Source organism: Lolium perenne, chromosome 5 (genome assembly GCF_019359855.2).
Source record: "Lolium perenne isolate Kyuss_39 chromosome 5, Kyuss_2.0, whole genome shotgun sequence".
Taxonomy (NCBI): domain Eukaryota; kingdom Viridiplantae; phylum Streptophyta; class Magnoliopsida; order Poales; family Poaceae; genus Lolium; species Lolium perenne.
The window spans coordinates 77,969,339-77,993,654 of NC_067248.2; the positions used below are offsets into that span (position 1 = coordinate 77,969,339).

The 24,316-nt window shown below is 40.4% G+C and overlaps 1 protein-coding gene across 2 annotated transcripts; it reads left to right on the forward strand.

The window, feature by feature from the left end:
* The first annotated feature begins 20,583 nt into the window (after positions 1–20,583).
* LOC127304726 (uncharacterized) lies at positions 20,584–23,796 on the forward strand. 2 transcript variants are annotated; one of them, XM_051335331.2, is made up of 9 exons: positions 20,584–20,708; positions 21,107–21,456; positions 21,710–21,791; positions 22,286–22,478; positions 22,580–22,675; positions 22,743–22,869; positions 23,060–23,188; positions 23,273–23,392; positions 23,488–23,796. In XM_051335331.2, the coding sequence occupies exons 2-9, from the start codon at positions 21,113–21,115 to the stop codon at positions 23,573–23,575; spliced, it is 1,179 nt and encodes a 392-aa protein (XP_051191291.1). In that variant the 5' UTR covers positions 20,584–20,708; positions 21,107–21,112; the 3' UTR covers positions 23,576–23,796. The 2 variants fall into 2 exon arrangements, with proteins under 2 accessions (XP_051191291.1, XP_051191292.1); XM_051335332.2 differs by having other exon boundaries at positions 22,746–22,869.
* Positions 23,797–24,316: the final 520 nt, after the last annotated feature.

The following is a 24,316-nucleotide window of genomic DNA, read 5'->3' on the forward strand; positions in this document are numbered from 1 at the left end:
TCCAGAGACGCCGCCGCCGCGAATCCCATCTCGGGGGATTCAGGAGATCGCCTCCGGCACCCTGCCGGAGAGGGGATTCATCTCCCGGAGGACTCTACGCCGCCATGGTCGCCTCCGGAGTGATGAGTGAGTAGTTCACCCCTGGACCATGGGTCCATAGCAGTAGCTAGATGGTCGTCTTCTCCTTGTTGTGCTTCATTGTTGGATCTTGTGAGCTGCCTAACATGATCAAGATCATCTATATGTAATTCTATATGTTGTGTTTGTCGGGATCCGATGGATAGAGAGTACTATGATTATGGTGATTATCTATCTATTGTTTATGTGTTGTTTATGATCTTGCATGCTCTCCGTTATTAGTAGAGGCTCTGGCCAAGTTTGTACTCTTAACTCCAAGAGGGAGTATTTATGCTCGATAGTGGGTTCATGCCTCCATTGAATCTGGGACAGTGACAGAAAGTTCTAAGGTTGTGGATGTGCTGTTGCCACTAGGGATAAAACATTGATTCTATGTCTAAGGATGTAGTTGTTGATTACATTACGCACCATACTTAATGCAATTGTCTGTTGCTTAGCAACTTAATACTGAATGGGGTTCGGATGATAACCTGAAGGTGGACTTTTTAGGCATAGATGCAGTTGGATGGCGGTCTATGTACTTTGTCGTAATGCCCAATTAAATCTCACTATATTTATCATATCATGTATATGCATTGTTATGCCTTTCTCTATTTGTCAATTGCCCGACTGTAATTTGTTTACCCAACATGCTTTATCTTATGGGAGAGACACCTCTAGTGAACTGTGGACCCCGGTCCTATTCTTTACATAGCATACAATCTACTGCAATTGTGTTTACTGTTTTCTTTGCAAACATCTTCCACTCGATACGTTTAATCCTTTGTTACAGCAAGCCGGTGAGATTGACAACCTCACTGTTTCGTTGGGGCAAAGTACTTTGGTTTTGTTGTGCAGATTCCACGTTGGCGCAGGAATCCCTGGTGTTGCGCCGCATCACATTTCGTGACCATCAACCTTCAACGTGCTTCTTGGCTCCTCCTGGTTCGATCAACCTTGGTTTCTTTCTGAGGGAAAACTTCCCACTGTGCGCATCATACCTTCCTCTTGGGGTTCCCAACGGACGAGTACATTTACGCGCATCAAGCACTGTTTTCTGGCGCCGTTGCCGGGGAGATCAAGACACGCTGCAAGGGGAGTCTCCACTTCTCAATCTCTTTACTTTGTTTTTGTCTTGCTTTATTTTATTTACTACTTTGTTTGCTGCACTAAATCAAAATACAAAAAAATTAGTTGCTAGTTTTACTTTATTTATTGTCTTGCTCTCTATATCAAAAACACAAAAAAAATTAGTTACTTGCATTTACTTTATCTAGTTTGTTTTATTTACCGTTGCTAAAATGAATACTCCTGAAAATACTAAGTTGTGTGACTTCACAAATGCAAATAATAATGATTTCCTATGCACACCTATTGCTCCACCTGCTACTACAGCAGAATTCTTTGAAATTAAACCTGCTTTACTAAATCTTGTCATGAGAGATCAATTTTCTGGTGCTAGTTCTGATGATGCTGCTGCCCATCTCAATAATTTTGTTGAACTTTGTGAAATGCAAAAGTATAAAGATGTAGATGGTGATATTATTAAATTGAAAGTGTTTCCTTTCTCATTAAGAGGAAGAGCTAAAGATTGGTTGCTATCTTTGCCTAAGAATAGTATTGATTCATGGACTAAATGCAAGGATGCTTTTATTGGTAGATATTATCCTCCCGCTAAAATTATATCTTTGAGAAGTAGCATAATGAATTTTAAGCAATTAGATACTGAACATGTTGCTCAAGCATGGGAGAGAATGAAAACTTTGGTAAAGAATTGCCCAACCCATGGACTGACTACTTGGATGATCATCCAAACCTTCTATGCAGGACTAAATTTTTCTTCGCGGAATTTATTGGATTCAGCTGCTGGAGGTACCTTTATGTCCATCACATTGGGGGCGGCTGATACGTCTCCAACGTATCGATAATTTCTTATGTTCCATGCTACTTTATTGATGATACCTACATGTTTTATGCACATTATATGTCATATTTATGCATTTTCTGGAACTAACCTATTAACAAGATGCCGAAGAGCCGATTCTGTTTTTCTGCTGTTTTTGGTTTCAGAAATCCTAGTAAAGAAATATTCTCGGAATTGGACGAAACTTTCGCCCAGGGTCCTATTTTTGCACGAAGCTTCCAGAAGACCGAAGACCTAACGAAGTGGGGCCACGAGGCAGCCAGGGGGGTGGCCGGCGCGGCCCAGGCCCTGGCCGCGCCGACCTATCCCCTGGGCCCCTCGTGTGGCCCCCCGCGTTGACCCTCCGCCTACTTAAAGCTTCCGTCGCGAAACCCCCAGTACCGAGAGCCACGATACGGAAAACCTTACAGAGACGCCGCCGCCGCGAATCCCATCTCGGGGGATTCTGGAGATCGCCTCCGGCACCCTGCCGGAGAGGGGATTCATCTCCCGGAGGACTCTACACCGCCATGGTCGCCTCCGGAGTGATGAGTGAGTAGTTCACCCCTGGACCATGGGTCCATAGCAGTAGCTAGATGGTCGTCTTCTCCTTGTTGTGCTTCATTGTTGGATCTTGTGAGCTGCCTAACATGATCAAGATCATCTATCTGTAATACTATATGTTGTGTTTGTCGGGATCCGATGGATAGAGAGTACTATGATTATGGTGATTATCAATCTATTGTTCATGTGTTGTTTATGATCTTGCATGCTCTCCGTTATTAGTAGAGGCTCTGGCCAAGTTTTTACTCTTAACTCCAAGAGGGAGTATTTATGCTCGATAGTGGGTTCATGCCTCCATTGAATGCAGGACGATGTGACAGAAAGTTCTAAGGTTGTGGATGTGCTTTGTTGCCACTAGGGAAAAAACATTAATGCTATGTCTAACGATGTAGTTGTAGATTACATTACTCACCATACTTAATGCAATTGTCTGTTGCTTTGCAACTTAATACTGGAGGGGGTTCGGATGATAACCTGAAGGTGGACTTTTTAGGCATAGATGCAGTTGGATGGCGGTCTATGTTCTTTGTCGTAATGCCCAATTAAATCTCACTATATTTACCATGTCATGTATATGCATTGTTATGCCTTTCTCTATTTGTCAATTGCCCGACTGTAATTTGTTCACCCAACATGCTTTTATCTTATGGGAGAGACACCTCTAGTGAACTGTGGACCCCGGTCCTATTCTTTACATAGCATACAATCTACTTGTTTTACTGTTTTCTTTGCAAACATCTTCCACTCGATACGTTTAATCCTTTGTTACAGCAAGCCGGTGAGATTGACAACCTCACTGTTTCGTTGGGACAAAGTACTTGGGTTGTGTTGTGCAGGTTCCTAGTTGGCGCCGGAATCCCTGGTGTTGCGCGGCATCACATTTCGCGACCATCAACCTTCAACGTGCTTCTTGGCTCCTACTGGTTCGATTAAACCTTGGTTTCTTTCTGAGGGAAAACTTGCTACTGTGCGCATCATACCTTCCTCTGGGGTTCCCAACGAACGTGTGAGTTACACGCCATCAAGCTCTTTTTCTGGCGCCGTTGCCGGGGAGATCAAGACACGCTGCAAGGGGAGTCTCCACTTCTCAATCTCTTTACTTTGTTTTTGTCTTGCTTTATTTTATTTACTACTTTGTTTGCTGCACTAAATCAAAATACAAAAAAATTAGTTGCTAGTTTTACTTTATTTACTGTCTTGCTCTCCATATCAAAAACACAAAAAAATTAGTTACTTGCATTTACTTTATCTAGTTTGTTTTATTTACCGTTGCTAAAATGGCCAACCATGAAAATACTAAGTTGTGTGACTTCACAAATGCAAATAATAATGATTTCCTATGCACACCTATTGCTCCACCTGCTACTACAGCGGAATTCTTTGAAATTAAACCTGCTTTACTGAATTTGGTTATGAGAGATCAATTTTCTGGTGCTAGTTCTGATGATGCTGCTGCCCATTTCAATAATTTTGTTGAACTTTGTGAAATGCAAAAGTATAAAGATGTAGATGGTGATATTATTAAATTGAAAGTGTTTCCTTTCTCATTAAGAGGAAGAGCTAAAGATTGGTTGCTATCTTTGCCTAAGAATAGTATTGATTCATGGACTAAATGCAAGGATGCTTTTATTGGTAGATATTATCCTCCCGCTAAAATTATATCTTTGAGAAGTAGCATAATGAATTTTAAACAATTAGATACTGAACATGTTGCTCAAGCATGGGAGAGAATGAAAACTTTGGTAAAGAATTGCCCAACCCATGGACTGACTACTTGGATGATCATCCAAACCTTCTATGCAGGACTAAATTTTTCTTCGCGGAATTTATTGGATTCAGCTGCTGGAGGTACCTTTATGTCCATCACATTGGGGGCGGCTACAAAACTTCTTGATGATATGATGATAAATTACTCTGAATGGCACACGGAAAGAGCTCCACAAGGTAAGAAGGTAAATTCTGTTGAAGAAACCTCTTCCTTGAGTGATAAGATTGATGTGATTATGTCTATGCTTGTGAATGGTAGATCTAATGTAGATCCAAATAATGTTCCTTTAGCTTCATTGGTTGCTCAAGAAGAAAATGTTGATGTGAATTTCATTAAAAATAATAATTTCAACAACAATGCTTATAGGAACAACTCTGGTAATAACTATAGGCCATATCCTTCTGCTAATGGTAATGGTTATGGTAATTCTTATGGGAATTCTTACAATAATAATAGGAGTGTACCCTCTGGTCTTGAAGCCATGCTTAAAGAATTTATTAGTACACAAACTGCTTTTAACAAATCTGTTGAGGAAAAGCTTGATAAAATTGATATTATCGCTTCTAGAGTTGATAGGCTTGCCTCTGATGTTAATCTTTTAAAATTGAAAGTTATGCCTAATAATGATATTGATAATAAGATTACTACTACAGCAAATGCCATCCAAGTTAGAATTAATGAGAATATAAGATTAATGGCTGAGTTGCGTGCTAGGTGGGATAGAGAAGAAAATGAAAAACTAGCTAAAGAGAATAATGTAGCTAAAGTTTGGACTATCACCACCACTAGTAATGCTAATTCTTCACATGTTGCTGCACCTCCTACTATCAATGGTAAAATAATTGGTGTTGGCAATGTTTCTACTCCTAGTGCAAAGCGTACAAAATTGCCTAAAATTGCTAAAACTGCTGAAACTACTTGTGATAAAACTGCTGAAATTTTTTCCAACCTTGGGAATAATGATCCCATTGCTGTAGCTCATAATGATTTAGATTTTGATGATTGCCACATCTCTGAAGTTATAAAGTTCTTACAAAAACTTGCTAAAAGTCCTAATGCTAGTGCTATAAATTTAGCCTTTACAAAACATATTACAAATGCTCTCATAAAAGCTAGAGAAGAGAAACTAAAACTTGAAACCTCTATTCCTAGAAAGTTAGAAGATGGTTGGGAGCCCATCATTAAAATGAAATTCAATGACTTTGAATGTAATGCTTTATGTGATCTTGGTGCAAGTATTTCTGTTATGCCTAAAAAGATTTATGATATGCTTGACTTGCCACCATTGAAGAATTGTTATTTGGATGTTAATCTTGCCGATAATGTTAAAAAGAAACCTTTGGGGAGGATTGATAATGTGCACATTACGGTTAACAATAACCTTGTCCCCGTTGATTTTGTTGTCTTGGATATCGAATGCAATGCATCTTGTCCAATTGTGTTGGGAAGACCTTTTCTTCGAACTGTTGGTGCTGTTATTGATATGAGGGAAGGTAATATTAAATATCAATTTCCTCTCAAGAAAGTTACGGAACACTTCCCTAGAAAGAGAATGAAGTTGCCTTTTGATTCTATTATTAGAACAAGCTATGATGTTGATGCTTCTACTCTTGATGTTACTTGATTTGCACTTTCTGCGCCTAGCTGAAAGGCGTTAAAGAAAAGCGCTTATGGGAGACAACCCATGTTTTTACCTACAGCAATTTTTTGTTTTGTTGAGTCTTGGAAGTTGTTTACTACTGTAGCAACCTCTCCTTATCATGTTTTTGTGCCAAGTAAAGTTTCTATGTCAAAGTTGATGTTATATTTGGGATCGCTGCGCAGAAACAGCATTGCTGTCTGTCACGAATCTGGGCACAATTCTCTGTAGAAAATTCGAAAAAATCTGCCAATTTACGAGCGTGATCCTCAGATATGTACGCAACTTTCATTAGTTTTGAGTTTTTCCATTTGAGCAAGTCTGGTGCCATTTCTAAATTCGTCTTTACGGACTGTTCTGTTTTTGACAGATTCTGCCTTTTATTTCGCATTGCCTCTTTTGCTATATTGGATTTATTTCTTTGATCCACTAATGTCCAGTAGCATTATGCAATGTCCAGAAGTGAAAATAATGATTGTGTCACCTCTGAATGAGTGAATTATTAATTGTGCACTAACCCTCTAATGAGTTTGCTTGAAGTTTGGTGTGAAGGAAGTTTTCAAGGGTCAAGAGAGGAGAATGATATACTATGATCAAGAGGAGTGAAAGCTCTAAGCTTGGGGATGCCCCCGTGGTTCACCCCTGCATATTTTAAGAAGGCTCAAGCGTCTAAGCTTGGGGATGCCCAAGGCATCCCCTTCTTCATCGACAACATCATCAGGTTCCTCCCCTGAAACTATATTTTTATTCAATCACATCTTGTGTTCTTTACTTGGAGCGTCGGTTTGTTTTCGTTTTTGTTTTTGTTTGAATAAGATGGATCCTAGCATTCACTTTGTGGGAGAGAGACACGCTCCGCTGTTGCATATGGACACATGTGTCCTTAGGCTTTACTCATAATGTTCAAGGCGAAGTTTCTTCTTCGTTAATTTGTTATATGGTTGGAATTGGAAAATGCTACATGTAGTAATTCTAAAATGTCTTGGATAATGTGATACTTGGCAATTGATGTGCTCATGTTTAAGCTCTTGCATCATATGCTTTGCACCCATTAATGAAGAAATACATAGAGCTTGCTAAAATTTGATTTGCATATTTGGTTTCTCTAAGGTCTAGATAATATCTAGTATTGAGTTTTGAACAACAAGGAAAACAGTGTAGAGTCTTATAATGTTTACAATATGTCTTCTATGTGAGTTTTGCTGCACTTGTTCATCCTTGAGTTTGCTTCAAATAACCTTGCTAGCCTAAACCTTGTATCGAGAGGGAATACTTCTCATGCATCCAAAATCCTTGAGCCAATTACTATGCCATTTGTGTCCACCATACCTACCTACTACATGGTATTTCTCCGCCATTCCAAAGTAAATTGCTTGAGTGCTACCTTTAAAATTCCATCATCAACCTTTGCAATATATAGCTCATGGGACAAAATAGCCTTAAAAACTATCGTAGTATTGAATATGTACTTATGCACTTTAGATTTTATTAAGTTGCTTGTTGTGCGATAACCATGCTTCTGGGGAACGCCATCAACTATTGTTGAATATCATGTGAGTTGCTATGCATGTCCGTCTTGTCTGAAGGTCTATCATTTTAGTGGTTGGAGCATGCAAAATTGTTAGAGAAGAACATTGGGCCGCTAACTAAAGCCATGAACCATGGTGGAAGTTTCAGTTTTGGACATATATCCTCAATCTCATATGAGAATAATAACTTTGCTACATGCTTATGCATTTAAGAGGAGTCAATTATCTGTTGTCCATGTTGTCCCGGTATGGATGTCTAAGTTGAGAATAATCAAAAGCGAGAAATCCGAAATGCGAGCATTCTCCTTAGACCTTTGTACAGGCGGCATGGAGGTACCCCTTTGTGACACTTGGTTGAAACATGGCATGCGAAGACCCGGTAGTCCAAGTTAAGTAGGACGAGGTGCGGGCACTATTAGTATACTATGCGTGAGGCTTGCAACTTGTAAGATATAATTTACATAACTCATATGCTTTATTACTACCGTTGACAAAATTGTTTCATGTTTTCAAAATAAAAGCTCTAGCACAAATACAGCAATCGATGCTTTCCTCATTGAAGGACCATTCTTTTACTTTTATTGTTGAGTCAGTTTACCTATCTCCTTCCACCTTAAGAAGCAAACACTTGTGTGAACTGTGCATTGATTCCTACATACTTGCATATTGCACTTGTTATATCACTTTATGTTGACAATATCCATGAGATATACATGTTACAAGTTGAAAGCAACCGCTGAAACTTAATCTTCTTATGTGTTGCTTCAACACCTTTACTTTGATTTATTGCTTTATGAGTTAACTCTTATGCAAGACTTATTGATGCTTGTCTTGAAATACTATTCATGAAAATTCTTTGCTTTATGATTCAGTTGTTTACTCATGTCATTACCTTTGCTTTGATCGCTGCATTCATTACATATGTTTACAAATAGTATGATCAAGATTTTGATGGCATGTCACTTCAGAAATTATCTTTGTTATCGTTTTACCTGCTCGGGACGAGCAGAACTAAGCTTGGGGATGCTGATACGTCTCCAACGTATCGATAATTTCTTATGTTCCATGCTACTTTATTGATGATACCTACATGTTTTATGCACATTATATGTCATATTTATGCATTTTCTGGAACTAACCTATTAACAAGATGCCGAAGAGCCAGTTGCTGTTTTTGGTTTCAGAAATCCTAGTAAAGAAATATTCTCGGAATTGGACGAAACTTTCGCCCAGGGTCCTATTTTTGCACGAAGCTTCCAGAAGACCGAAGACCTAACGAAGTGGGGCCACGAGGCAGCCAGGGGGGTGGCCGGCGCGGCCCAGGCCCTGGCCGCGCCGACCTATCCCCTGGGCCCCTCGTGTGGCCCCCCGCGTTGACCCTCCGCCTACTTAAAGCTTCCGTCGCGAAACCCCCAGTACCGAGAGCCACGATACGGAAAACCTTACAGAGACGCCGCCGCCGCGAATCCCATCTCGGGGGATTCTGGAGATCGCCTCCGGCACCCTGCCGGAGAGGGGATTCATCTCCCGGAGGACTCTACACCGCCATGGTCGCCTCCGGAGTGATGAGTGAGTAGTTCACCCCTGGACCATGGGTCCATAGCAGTAGCTAGATGGTCGTCTTCTCCTTGTTGTGCTTCATTGTTGGATCTTGTGAGCTGCCTAACATGATCAAGATCATCTATATGTAATACTATATGTTGTGTTTGTCGGGATCCGATGGATAGAGAGTACTATGATTATGGTGATTATCAATCTATTGTTCATGTGTTGTTTATGATCTTGCATGCTCTCCGTTATTAGTAGAGGCTCTGGCCAAGTTTTTACTCTTAACTCCAAGAGGGAGTATTTATGCTCGATAGTGGGTTCATGCCTCCATTGAATCTGGGACAGTGACAGAAAGTTCTAAGGTTGTGGATGTGCTGTTGCCACTAGGGATAAAACATTGATGCTATGTCTAAGGATGTAGTTGTTGATTACATTACGCACCATACTTAATGCAATTGTCTGTTGCTTTGCAACTTAATACTGGAGGGGGTTCGGATGATAACCTGAAGGTGGACTTTTTAGGCATAGATGCAGTTGGATGGCGGTCTATGTTCTTTGTCGTAATGCCCAATTAAATCTCACTATATTTACCATGTCATGTATATGCATTGTTATGCCTTTCTCTATTTGTCAATTGCCCGACTGTAATTTGTTCACCCAACATGCTTTTATCTTATGGGAGAGACACCTCTAGTGAACTGTGGACCCCGGTCCTATTCTTTACATAGCATACAATCTACTTGTTTTACTGTTTTCTTTGCAAACATCTTCCACTCGATACGTTTAATCCTTTGTTACAGCAAGCCGGTGAGATTGACAACCTCACTGTTTCGTTGGGACAAAGTACTTGGGTTGTGTTGTGCAGGTTCCTAGTTGGCGCCGGAATCCCTGGTGTTGCGCCGCATCACATTTCGCGACCATCAACCTTCAACGTGCTTCTTGGCTCCTACTGGTTCGATTAAACCTTGGTTTCTTTCTGAGGGAAAACTTGCTACTGTGCGCATCATACCTTCCTCTTGGGGTTCCCAACGAACGTGTGAGTTACACGCCATCAGCGGCTACAAAACTTCTTGATGATATGATGATAAATTACTCTGAATGGCACACGGAAAGAGCTCCACAAGGTAAGAAGGTAAATTCTGTTGAAGAAACCTCTTCCTTGAGTGATAAGATTGATGTGATTATGTCTATGCTTGTGAATGGTAGATCTAATGTTGATCCAAATAATGTTCCTTTAGCTTCATTGGTTTCTCAAGAAGAAAATGTTGATGTGAATTTCATTAAAAATAATAACTTCAACAACAATGCTTATAGGAACAACTCTGGTAATAACTATAGGCCATATCCTTCTGCTAATGGTAATGGTTATGGTAATTCTTATGGGAATTCTTACAACAATAATAGGAATGTACCCCCTGGTCTTGAAGCCATGCTTAAAGAATTTATTAGTACACAAACTGCTTTTAACAAATCTGTTGAGGAAAAGCTTGATAAAATTGATACTATCGCTTCTAGAGTTGATAGACTTGCCTCTGATGTAAATCTTTTAAAATTGAAAGTTATGCCTAATAATGATATTGATAATAAGATTACTACTACAGCAAATGCCATCCAAGTTAGAATTAATGAGAATATAAGATTAATGGCTGAACTGCGTGCTAGGTGGGATAGAGAAGAAAATGAAAAACTAGCTAAAGAGAATAATGTAGCTAAAGTTTGGACTATTACCACCACTAGTAATGCTAATTCTTCACATGTTGCTGCACCTCCTACTATCAATGGTAAAATAATTGGTGTTGGCAATGTTTCTACTCCTAGTGCAAAGCGAACAAAACTGCCTGAAATTGCTAAAACTGCTGAAACTGCTTGTGATAAAACTGCTGAAATTTTTTCCAACCTTGGGAACAATGATCCCATTGCTGTAGCTCATAATGATTTAGATTTTGATGATTGCCACATCTCTGAAGTTATAAAGTTCTTACAAAAACTTGCTAAAAGTCCTAATGCTAGTGCTATAAATTTAGCCTTTACAAAACATATTACAAATGCTCTCATAAAAGCTAGAGAAGAGAAACTAAAACTTGAAACTTCTATTCCTAGAAAGTTAGAAGATGGTTGGGAGCCCATCATTAAAATGAAATTCAATGACTTTGAATGTAATGCTTTATGTGATCTTGGTGCAAGTATTTCTGTTATGCCTAAAAAGGTTTATGATATGCTTGACTTGCCACCATTGAAGAATTGTTATTTGGATGTTAATCTTGCCGATAATGTTAAAAATAAACCTTTGGGGAGGATTTATAATGTGCATATTACGGTTAACAATAACCTTGTCCCCGTTGATTTTGTTGTCTTGGATATCGAATGCAATGCATCTTGTCCAATTGTGTTGGGAAGACCTTTTCTTCGAACCGTTGGTGCTGTTATTGATATGAGGGAAGGTAATATTAAATATCAATTTCCTCTCAAGAAAGGTATGGAACACTTCCCTAGAAAGAGAATGAAGTTGCCTTTTGATTCTATTATTAGAACAAGTTATGATGTTGATGCTTCTACTCTCGATGTTACTTGATTTGCACTTTCTGCGCCTAGCTGAAAGGAGTTAAAGAAAAAAGCGCTTATGGGAGACAACCCATGTTTTTACCTACAGCAATTTTTTGTTTTGTTGAGTCTTGGAAGTTGTTTACTACTGTAGCAACCTCTCCTTATCATGTTTTTGTGCCAAGTAAAGTTTCTATGTCAAAGTTGATGTTATATTTGGGATCGCTGCGCAGAAACAGCATTGCTGTCTGTCACGAATCTGGGCACAGTTCTCTGTAGTAAATTCGAAAAAATCTGCCAATTTACGAGCGTGATCCTCAGATATGTACGCAACTTTCATTAGTTTTGAGTTTTTCCATTTGAGCAAGTCTGGTGCCAGCTTTAAATTCGTCTCTACGGACTGTTCTGTTTTTGACAGATTCTACCTTTTATTTCGCATTGCCTCTTTTGCTATGTTGGATTTATTTCTTTGATCCATTAATGTGTTGTTTATGATCTTGCATGCTCTCCGTTATTAGTAGAGGCTCTGGCCAAGTTTGTACTCTTAACTCCAAGAGGGAGTATTTATGCTCGATAGTGGGTTCATGCCTCCATTGAATGCAGGACAGTGTGACGAGAAAGTTCTAAGGTTGTGGATGTGCTGTTTCCACTAGGGATAAAACATTGATTCTATGTCTAAGGATGTAGTTGTTGATTACATTACGCACCATACTTAATGCAATTGTCTGTTGCAAAGCAACTTAATACTGAATGGGGTTCGGATGATAACCTGAAGGTGGACTTTTTAGGCATAGATGCAGTTGGATGGCGGTCTATGTACTTTGTCGTAATGCCCAATTAAATCTCACTATATTTATCATATCATGTATATGCATTGTTATGCCTTTCTCTATTTGTCAATTGCCCGACTGTAATTTGTTTACCCAACATGCTTTATCTTATGGGAGAGACACCTCTAGTGAACTGTGGACCCCGGTCCTATTCTTTACATAGCATACAATCTACTGCAATTGTGTTTACTGTTTTCTTTGCAAACAGCTTCCACTCGATACGTTTAATCCTTTGTTACAGCAAGCCGGTGAGATTGACAACCTCACTGTTTCGTTGGGGCAAAGTACTTTGGTTTTGTTGTGCAGATTCCACGTTGGCGCAGGAATCCCTGGTGTTGCGCCGCATCACATTTCGCGACCATCAACCTTCAACGTGCTTCTTGGCTCCTCCTGGTTCGATCAACCTTGGTTTCTTTCTGAGGGAAAACTTGCCACTGTGCGCATCATACCTTCCTCTTGGGGTTCCCAACGGACGTGTACATTTACGCGCATCAAGGGGTATGATTGAATTAAATGATGAAGATATGAGGGAAGCCAAGAAATCTCTTATGGAGAAAGGTATTAAATCTGAAGATGTGAAGAATTTACCTCCTATAGAAGACCTATGTAAGATAATTCCCCCTTCATCCACAATTGAGGTACATTCTCTTCAACGCTTTGATATAGGAGATATCCCGTATTCAAAACCTCCTGATCAATGTTTAGATGAATTTGATAATTATATTGTTAAGCAAAATAATTTTAATATGAGAGTAGAGAATCATCTGATAGAAAATTCTCAAGCTATTAGTAAATTGCATGATATTATGGAGAGAACCTCCAATGATGTTAAGATGCTTGTTAAACATTTTAATATGATTCAAACTCAAATTGATCAGATTACTAAAGTGCAAAATGACTTGTTAAAAAATACTCATGAAGAAAAACATGATTATGAAGTAACAACTAGAGGCGGTGTTTCTACCCAGGATCCTCTATATCCTGAAGGGCATCCCAAAAGAATTGAACAAGATTCTCAACGAACTAAAGAAACTAGTAGTCCTTCTAAGAAAAAGAAGAAGAAACATAAAACTGTTGTAGAATCCTCTGAACCGGTTAATGATCCTAATAGTATTTCAATTTCTGATGCTGAAACTGAAAGTGGTAATGAACATGATGAAGATAATGATAATAATGATACTCCTGATAAAGAAGAAATTGAAAAAGAACCTGAAAAGCATGCTAAAAATAAAAAGTACACTAAAGAAGATTTTATTACAAAGAAACATGGTAATGAAAGAGAACCTTGGGTTCAAAAGCAAATGTCTTTTCCTGCTAAGAAACTAAAATCAAAGGAGGAGGAACATTATAATAAATTTTGTGATTGGATGAAACCTTTATTTTTGCAAATCCCTTTGACTGATGCTATTAAATTGCCTCCTTATTCAAAGTATATGAAAGATATTGTCTCTAACAAAAGGAAAATTCCTAATGAGGAGATTTCCACTATGCTCGCTAATTACTCTTTCAATGGCAAGGTTCCAAAGAAGCTGGGAGACCCAGGTATACCGACTATTCCTTGTTCCATCAAGAATAATTATGTTAGAACTGCTCTATGTGATTTGGGAGCAGGAGTTAGTGTGATGCCTTTTTCTCTTTACAAGAGACTTGATTTAGATAAGTTGATACCAACTGATATATCTTTACAAATGGCTGATAAATCTACTGCTATTCCTGTTGGTGTATGTGAAAATGTTCCTGTTCAAGTTACTCAAAATTGCTTAATATTAACTGATTTTGTTGTGTTGGAAATGCCTGAAGATGATAATATGTCTATTATTCTTGGAAGACCCTTTCTTAATACTGCAGGGGCTATTATTGATTGCAATAAAGGAAAAGTTACTTTCAATGTCGAAGATAAGGAACATACTGTCTATTTTCCCAAGAGGATTGATAAAGTATATGGAGTTAATACAATTTTTAATTTGAAAACTATCAAGGTGGGATCATTTGATTGTCCTATATATGAGCCTAAAGAAGAATATCAAACTCTTGTGATTGGATCCATATCAATTCAATATAAGGTAACATGATTGATTTGAGGTTTATTTCTTCTTATGTCATATAAAATTTATTTGGTAGCAAGACTTGATCAACCTTGTTAACAAGTATATTTTAATGCATAAGAGAGCTAAACAACATTTCTTTCTTCCTCCATTTGTTTTACTTGCTGTAGCACCCTTTGTTTTGCAAAGTTCTTTAGTCAATTAGAAATTTCAAAATCTTTTCCTGTGTTGTAATAATCACTTTAACACCCAGAAATGTGCGTTTTTCGAAGTTCTCAAAAATTTACAAAAATTATACTGGTAGTCTTATTTTTCGAAAGGGCACCTGGGAGCACCTGGGGATGACCAGTGGGGCACCCCAGGGTGGCACCACAGGTCGGCGCGGCCAGCAAGGAGGGCGCGCCACCCTGTTGTGTGGGGCCCTCCTTGCCCCACTTCTTCATCTCTTTCTCCCATCTCACTCTCTCTCCCGAAAAAACTCGCACCAGCTTTCTCTCACCCGCGTTTCTGCTCAAGAGCTCAAGATTTCTCGATCTCTTTGCTCAGCCCAGATTTCCGTCTGAAATTTGGCACATTTGCTCTCCGGTATGTGACTCCTTTGATTATCCAATTAGAATTTTGTTTGGTTGAGTATATCTTGAATATTTTGCTGCTGTAGGTAACATGTTTAGTGAGCTTGCATGCTTGTTCTAAGTTGTAAAAATTAGTTTTGATGCATGTTTAGTACTCTAGCAAGTTCCTATAGTAGTTTCCCTCAATTATATACCTTGAAATCAAATTTTATAATGATTGTTGAAAAATTTCAGAAAATGGAGTGGAATAGGCACCAACTAAACCAACAAGAATTGGAGGTGCAAGAAGTCATGAGAGTTCACCACGAAGAGGGAGTATACCCCTCTTATTACCCATGCACTGATTTTATGCGGAATGCAGGAATCTTGCAAGATGTTCAAAAACTGATTTCCAATGCAGGGTTGGAAAGTTTTGTTGTTGGTGAACCTTACCAATATGCAAAACTAACCATGTCAGTGGTGCAGGATTTCGAATTCAATCGGTCCCAAACTAACCCCATGGTTCGATACAAAATTTATAATAAAACTGTCAACTTGCCCTTTAATGATTTTTGTGCAGCAATTAGAGTGCCACAGTGGGGATCATGCGAGAAGGTTAGGGGAACGCCGCGGGAGCTCTCGAGTCTATATACGATGATTTGTCAAGGGAGAAGCTTCTCCGATGATGGTGGTAAAATCAGTAGTATTCAACTCCCAGCTATTCGGTACTTTTCTTATTTCATCACAAAGTGCGTTCTTGCTAGAAAGAATGCAAGTAAGTTGTCTATCCAAGATATGGCTTTCTTAGCTGCTGCATTGCAACATGATAGGACTTATAATTTGGGTGCTTTGATAGCTTGTAGACTTGCTACTAACCGTGAGAAGGGAGGAATTTGTGGAGGTCTCATCGCCTCTCGTTTATTAGCTATGCATGGTGTAGAACCTCACCATCTAGATATTCAGCTCTCCATAGAGAAACTTGATGTTGTTTCCATGATTAAACATGACTTTGTTTCGGATACGTCTAATTTGAGCAACCTGTCTTATAAGATAACATTCTATAAGAAAACTTGGAGAACAACTAAGAAAACTGAAAAGCTAGTATGATTGCCTGCACCTATTTTGTTTAACCTTGATTCCAGGGAAAGGTGGTCGGTCACAGAAAATGAGCTAAATGCATACATAGAAAGAGAAGGCCATCATGCAAGGGACGGCACGAAGGAGGCCGAGGAGCACCTCGACTCTTCATCCGATGCAGCGATCTCCTCACATCAACATTATGGTCATGTGGAGCCTCCACGCTATTCTTCTGCGCAGGGATCTTATTATGATCACGCCATGTACGATCCACCGGCGTTGAACCCCGACCCTCGCTGCGGTTGATCTCCACTTAGGCCAAAAGCCTAAGCTTGGGGGGGGGGGGGGGGTTATACCGGAATCACTCATTCTTTGCATATTATGGTTGCTGGATACTTATACATACTTGTTTAGTTTCTTAAAATGGTTTTCTAATGAGAGGGAGATGATATTTGGGGAAGTGCTGTCTAAAAACAGATTCTAGGCTGTTACCAAAAAAAATCATGCGCACAGCCAGAACGTTATTTTGAGTTGAAAATTTTTGTGCATGTTCCCCAGGTTGTTATCTAACTTTCATTAGTTGAACACTTTTCGAACTGAGCAACGGAAGATTTTCGTAAAAATCGATTTCTGTACTGCTGTCAGGTTTTGACAGATTTCTGCCATCCTGCTTTTCTGTGTTTCTGTTAGTTTGCATTCTCTTATTTTTGCTTTGTTTCTTTCCTAAAACACAAAAAGACCAAAAATATTTCTGTTTTTTCTCTTCACCATTTGTTTATTTGGTTCTTTGCTCCTATTTTATCTTATTTGCTATCGTTAGTTTGCTATGATAAAATCCAAAAAGATTTTGCTTTGTTTGCTTGTTTCCTTTTGTTCTTGTTTCTAACCCGAAAACACCAAAAATATTTGTTGTTCTTCTTTGGTTTTGTAAAGTTCATTAGGGAGTTCAGAGGTCTCCGGTGGTTGGAGCTTGGTTTCATTCCATATTATTATTCAAACTGCACAAGTGAAAGGCAATAATGATGATCTACGACAACTTGACTATGGTGAAAGGCTGGTATGAACTCTATTTGTTTTCATTTTTGTACATATACTCATCCATTTGAGCATGCTTAGTTGGTTCATGTGAGGTATATGTCATTTAATGAAATTCTAGTAGTTCATGATCTCTCATGATTAGTTCCAATCTATTAATAATGAGTAGCATGTCATGAATATTTGCTTGCATTGCTTTATTCATAGATCGGTATGACATTGTGGTATCCTCCTCTGAATAATTCACTTGAATCGACTTGGCACATGCTCACACATGCATATGACTAAACAAAAGTCAATTAAGCCTCGATGATTTACTTTGCTTCAGAGTTCTTGTATCACTTTTATGCCTCCGTTAATTTTATTTTGTCGCAAGCATGATTATGACGGTTATTACTCTCTTCATTGTCGCTTCCCAGTCTATTGCTAGCCTTCACTTGTACTGAGCGGGAACGCTGCTCGTTCTTCCAAATACCTGAAAACCAAGTTATTCCAAAGTGTCCACCATAAATACCTATGCATGGCATTTCAAACCATTCCAAGTAAATTCTCATGTGCTACCTTTAAACCTTCAAACTACTTCTCAATTTGTGTTGATGTTTTATAGCTCATGAGGAAATATGTGGTGTTTTATCTTTCAACCTTATCATTTACTCCTGACAGAATTTCACCAATGGACTAGTGGCACATCCGCTTATCCAATAACTTTGCAAAAAGAGCTGGCAACGGGGTTCCCAGCCCCAATTAATTAACCTTCATTAATAATTCTTTTCACGTGTTTTGCTCTGATTCATCAGTAAGCAACTTAACCTGCAAATAGACACTCCCCCATGGTATGTGAATGTTGGAAGGCACCCAAGGATTCGGTTAGCCATGGCTTGTGTAAGCAAAGGTTGGGGGGAGTGTCATCCATAATGAAACTAAAATGCATGTGTAAACAAAAGAGAAGAGGGATGATCTACCTTGCTGGTAGAGATAACGTCCTTCATGGGAGCCGCTCTTGAGAGTCTGGTTGGCGAGGTGGTTAGAGTACCCACTATCATTCGTTGACAACAACAAACACCTCTCAAAATAATTTTACTTCTGTCTTTGAAAAAATGAAAAGCTCTAGCACATGTTAATCCCTTCTTCCCTCTGCGAAGGGTCAATCTTTTAATTTTATGTTGAGTCACCATCCTTTCTTTGAGCACCTTCTTCAGAGCATAACTGTCATTCTTAGTATAATATGCTTGTCCCAAAATATGATCAACTGTGGTATAACTTTGATGCTTTTATCTTTGACAATTTTTACTTCTAGTCTTTCTATGAACTTCGGAGGTTCCTGGGCATTTATGTTTTGCTGTACAAATACAGGCAAGCGAGATACCACTTTATCATATCTTTCTATGAACATTGCAATCCTGCTTATAGAAGTGTTTCATGATGCTTGTTATTAGTTTGTTGGTATCTCTTTCATGATTGATATAGCTATTAGATGACTTTATTTGCATGTATCTTATTATGAATTGCTTAAGCACTTGCCATATCATGAGAATATTTACATCATATGAACAAATGTGTTCGTGAAAGTTCTTTTATCGCACTCAGTTGTTAACTGAATTGCTTGAGGACAAGCAATAAGCTAAGCTTGGGGGAGTTGATACGTCCAAAACGTATCTACTTTCCCGAACACTTTTGCTATTGTTTTGCCTCTAATTTGTGTATTTTGGATACAACTAACACGGACTAACGCTGTTTTCAGCAGAATTGCTCTGGTGTCTCGTTTTTGTGCAGAAATTCAACTTTCGGGAAATCCTCGGAATTTATGTCAAAGGGCTTATTTTTCCAGAAGAATCACGGAGCCAGAAGGGCAGGCCTGGGGGAGGCCCAGGCCCCCCAGACACTAGGCCGGCGCGGCCTGGAAGGGGGGCGCGCCGCCCTAGTGTGTGGCCGCCTCGGCCAGCCTCTGACGCCCCCCCCTTGGACTACTTAAGGGTTTCGATCTAAAAACGCGAGACGGGAAGTCGAAGTCGCCAGAAACCATCCAGTACGCCGCCACCGTCGCGAAACTCCGTCTCGGGACCAGAAACTCCGTTCTGGCACTCCGCCGGGACGGGGAATTGGAGGGGATCATCACCGCCATCACCACCGACGCCTCTCCATCGACCAGCCATGTTTCCCCCATCCATGTATGAGTAATTCCCCCGCTGTAGGCTGAAGGGGATGGTAGGGATTGGATGAGATTGATCATGTAATAGTCATAAAATTGTTAGGGCATGGTGCCTAGTATCCGTAGAAGTTACTTTTATGATATTGTTGCAACTTGTTATGCTTAATACTTGTCACTAGGGCCCGAGTGCCATGATCTCAGATCTGAACATGTTATTGTTTCATCATGATATGCATTGTTTTATGATCTTACCTGCAAGTTGTATACACACGTTGCTGTCCGGAACCCGAGGCCCCAAATTGACAGAAATTGGGACAACCGAAGGGGAAGGCGGTGATGTGAGGATCACATGTGTTCACAGAGTGTTAATGCTTTGCTCCGGTACTCTATTAAAAGGAGTACCTTAATTTCCAGTAGTTTCCCTAGAGGCCCGGCTGCCACCGGCTGGTAGGACAAAAGATGTTGTGCAAGTTTCTCATTGCGAGCACGTACAACTATATACGGAACACATGCCTATGGATTGATTAGTACTTGGATACCGCTTTATTACTATTTGCAAATGCCCTACCATGATTGTTATATGAATTCTCTCATCCATGCAACGCCCGTTCATCCATCCATGTGCCTCTGATTTTAATCTCTTTGTTTACTATAATCACTATCTCGTCTTTATTCCAATGTCGTTGTTATTTCACTCATCATATCGCTATAAAACTGTTGCTACTGATAAACTCTTGCGAGCAAGTCTGTTTCCAGGTGCAGCTGAATTGACAACTCCGCTGTTAAGGCTTACAAGTATTCTTTGTCTCCCCTTGTGTCGAATCAATAAATTAGGTAATACTTCCCTCGAAGACTGTTGCGATCCCCTATACTTGGGTCATCAAGCCGCCGGAAACTATAGGAGAGGGAGAAACCGACTCGGAGACGCACTCGCGGCGGGAGATCCCGCAGCAGGGAAGACTCACGACGGGAGATCCCATGGCAAGGGAGACTCACGGCAGGGTAAACCGCCGGAGGATAGAAACCCTAGATTAGACTAGGGGACAACCGGCTCGAGCTTCGGGCCGGGACGTTAGTTGAGGACTGGGTGATTTGATTTTTTTTTTTTGAGATGGGGTGATTTGATTGAATTACGCATCCTTAGATACATATGAAAGATATTCACTTCTGTTTTCACCGTACCGAGTAGAAATAGATTTCGTACATGAACCGGCTCCATCGTTATCCGCGAACGGACGGCATCCGACTCCGACCCTTCTTATTATTGAACCCTTCTTATTAACCCCCGTCGTGGCGAAGCCCAGGCCTCTCGTGGAGAAACCCCCGCTGCCCGCGCGACGCTCGATTCCGCCGCCGGCCCTTCCCCGACGATCCCGACGCACGATTCCGCCGCCCCCCGCGCGACATAGCAGGTTATCCCCGTTTCTTCTCCACACGCTGTTTCTCTCTTCGTGGATTAGCCTGCCAGCAGAGTTTTAGCGACTTAAATTGGTGTGTTATTTTAGTTCTGCTTTGCCTGCTTGGGGGCATACAGCTACGGGTTTGGATCTACTAATTTCACTCAATGTTTGATCTGGGCGTAAGTTTTTGCGCACTAGGGTCGCGTTCCGTTTGATAGGATGTCGTAGGTACCTGAAATTGCGAACTGAAATTATTTGTTCATGTGCAAACGTTAGTGTTGATTGAGGTTATGGAGTTATTGAGTTGAGTTTTCTGGTTAAGAAATGTCACCTCCATATGATGCCCTGTTAGCACACTTGCCTTTCTGTTCCTTGCTCTTTTGTGCTTGACACGGTCCTGATCTGTGCAGAATTCGATGGAATTGGAAGATCTAGTTGTGCCCACAACTACTTTTGAGCCAGTGGATGTGCTAATCAAGCCACTCCCGTCCAGGAAGCCACTCCGGTCCACCAAGCCGCTCCCGCCCACCAAGCCATCTTTGCTTCCATACCTTCAATACAAAGAGGACAAAGAAAAGCGGGACAAGGAGGAACGGGCAGAGATTGAAGCCGCGGAAGAGAAGTGGCACAAAATTATGCAATCAGGAATGGAAGTCCTGAGGAGGACGGGCCAGCTTATCGAAATCGTGTACTGCAAAGTTGATGTGCGCCACTTGGTCAACCGCACGAGTAACTGTGATGAAATCAAGTGGGGAAATGAGTAAGTATTATGCTTGAATATGCAAATGGCGTTTCTGTTATGTCAACATCCAGAGTAAATCATTGATGGTATACCTTTGTGGGGTTTTCCACTCCATTGTCATTCTTTATCAGGGTGCTGTGTGAATAATTTGGGTACTTGCAATTTTTTTTGTTGCAGAATTTATTTTTTGAATGACCTGTTCAAACTATTTTTCTTAGCTTAGCCTGATTAGTTACGGTTAAATGTAATTTTCCTTTTTTTTTTGTTCTAGGCCTGTTGATAAGGAGATTGTGCTCGAGAGAGAAAATGCCCTCTGGAATGCTGCTATGGAATATCGGAAAGTTCAAAACATGGTGATGAGTTACTTCCTTCATTGATATTTTATCATTTATATTGTTTATAGTTACACCTAGTGCAAAAGTGAGCCTGAAAATAATACCGATTTCATGTTTATATCCAACTGTGTACTGGAATTCTGGAACTGTTCCTGTAGGACAGCATGTTGCCACACGGTATGACACAGCTTAGAATAATGGGGCTTGGAAGCTTCCCTGGCATGCGAATCATGTTCGCGAGACTGTACACCATGCAACTATGTATAGATAAAATAAGCTGGCATAAGGTCTCATGTGTAGCTCCTAAGCTCCTATGCACTTTGCATGTCTAATGCTTGGCAGTAAGTTTTGTTAGATACCTTGTGTTTTTTCTAGATAAGGTATGTCTAGAATGCGGTTTGCTTTAACCTCAACTCAAAAGATGTTTTTAGGACCTCTGTCTTGAAACTTCAAATGACATTTAACTGCTTATCTTGTAGTCTCTTACTAATCAATAGTTTCTTTGTTATCAGGCTTCTGAGTATGATTTGATTCCCAGCAATATGACCTTATTTCCTATAATGTCGAAGAAGTCCATGTGGTACCATTGCAATCTTGTGGGCTGTAAGAGAGAATTTCCTTCAAAAGGGGTGCAACAACATTTCTTTCTTGAGGTCAACATGACTCGAGGGAAGACATACAATGTGACGGCATGCATTACACTTGGTATGCCCTTGTTTGTATTCATTGAGTGAAACAATTCGCTGGTCTCTCATGAATGATTCTGATTTACATTTGGTGATTACGCATGACTGATTTGTCTTCAGCTGATGATGACATTGACAATACATGTAAGGCATGTCCTTCTCATATGGGCATTTTGCATCCATGCAAAGGAGGATTTGCTTTTGGGTGCAAAGAAGGTTAGATAGATTTTTCTGCATTATAACATTATAGTGATGTAGTCTGTCTAATGTTATTGTCATGTAGCAGGTCCATGTAAGGAGGATGTGGGTGCCACACCAGCAAGTGGGATGGACATAGGTGTGCCCTCACCTTCCATATCTGCTTCGTTGCCTACCCTGGGGAATGAAACCCTAGGACCTGTCGCCAGAAGGTATTAATGAAGATCAGATCACGAAATCATTCTACGATCGACCGAGTTATTCTCTATATCTTTTTCTAAAATAAGAAGACAGAGAGACTCGGCTTCAAGATGGAGATTGACCATCTGCACCTGCTCATTATTACAGTTGCATCATTGCTTGAAGTTTTACAATTTGTCTTATTAAATCTTTGATGTGTAGACTATCAGCCTTCCTTGGAGGTGAAACTTCCCAATCTGTCCCACCTACAGTAGCTGGAATAAGCGCTCCTCCCAAATCAGAATCGTTGCCTACTATGCTGAATGGAAGCCCAGACCCTATCACAAAAAAGTATAGTTGCCTTTTATTTCACTCCATCCATGTTGCATTTCATTTTCATTACTGCATTTCTATTGAACACTTAACAATTCATAGACAACTGGAACTGGCATTGGCTAGAGGTGGAACTTCCAGACCCTTTCCACCTGTGGCATCTGCAAGAAGCGCCCCTCTTGTGTCCAGGCTGAATCAAAGCCCAGGGCCTATCACAAAAAGGTATTATTGTATTTTCTTATTTCGTTGCGTGCACATTGCATTTTGTTCTAACAGTTGCATTATTGCATTTCTATTGACCACTTCCCAATCTGTAGACAATTGGAATTGGCGTTGGCATTGGCACTCGCTGGAGGTGGAACTTCGTCAGACAGCACATCTCAAGACAGGCCCCAATGCAATTAGCAAGGAGTACTTTTTGGGAGTTACTTTTTGTGCGTGGGTTTATGCCATTTGTTTCACAGCAAGTTAGTCTGGTCCGTGTTAGTTACTGTTGGGCTACTTTGTTTGAAACTGGTCCAGTTTGTTTGGAACTAGATGATAAAATGTCACTTCGACTGTAAGCTGAAAATGTCACTGGGTGATTCATGCTCTGTCTGGTGGAATTCCTATTCAATTTTGATGTACGGAGTATAATTATTTATGGTCTTAGGCCAAATTATATTGCTGCTTTCCAGGCATCAAGAATAGCTGCTGCAGTGTTGCTTGGATTTTGTACAAGATCGTGTTCATTTTGGTGTATTTGGCTGGCAATCTTTGAGCGTGGGTATTTGCAGCCCGAACTCCAAAGCGTGACGGTTAGATTCCGACTAATTATTACCTAGGGTCCCACCTCAGGTTTCAAGTGGCGTGGGATGTCCCGCATCGCTGCACGCCAGTATTGTCCCGCATAGCTCGCACCTGAAACCCTGCAAACCCCGTTGCCTCCCTCTGTCTCCACCGTCACTCCTTGATCCGGCTGACGCGGCCGCCTCTCTCCACAGAGAACCTACTCGCGGTTCTTGATTGTGGCGCTGCCGCCATCTACACATCAGGACTACATGACGAAGAAATTTTTCTTCCACCATCTAATGTTCCTCCGTCGCCAACTGCAGCAGGCGTTTCGTCGCGGTTAACTTCTGCAAGACCTACATCCCTCTGCGTCCA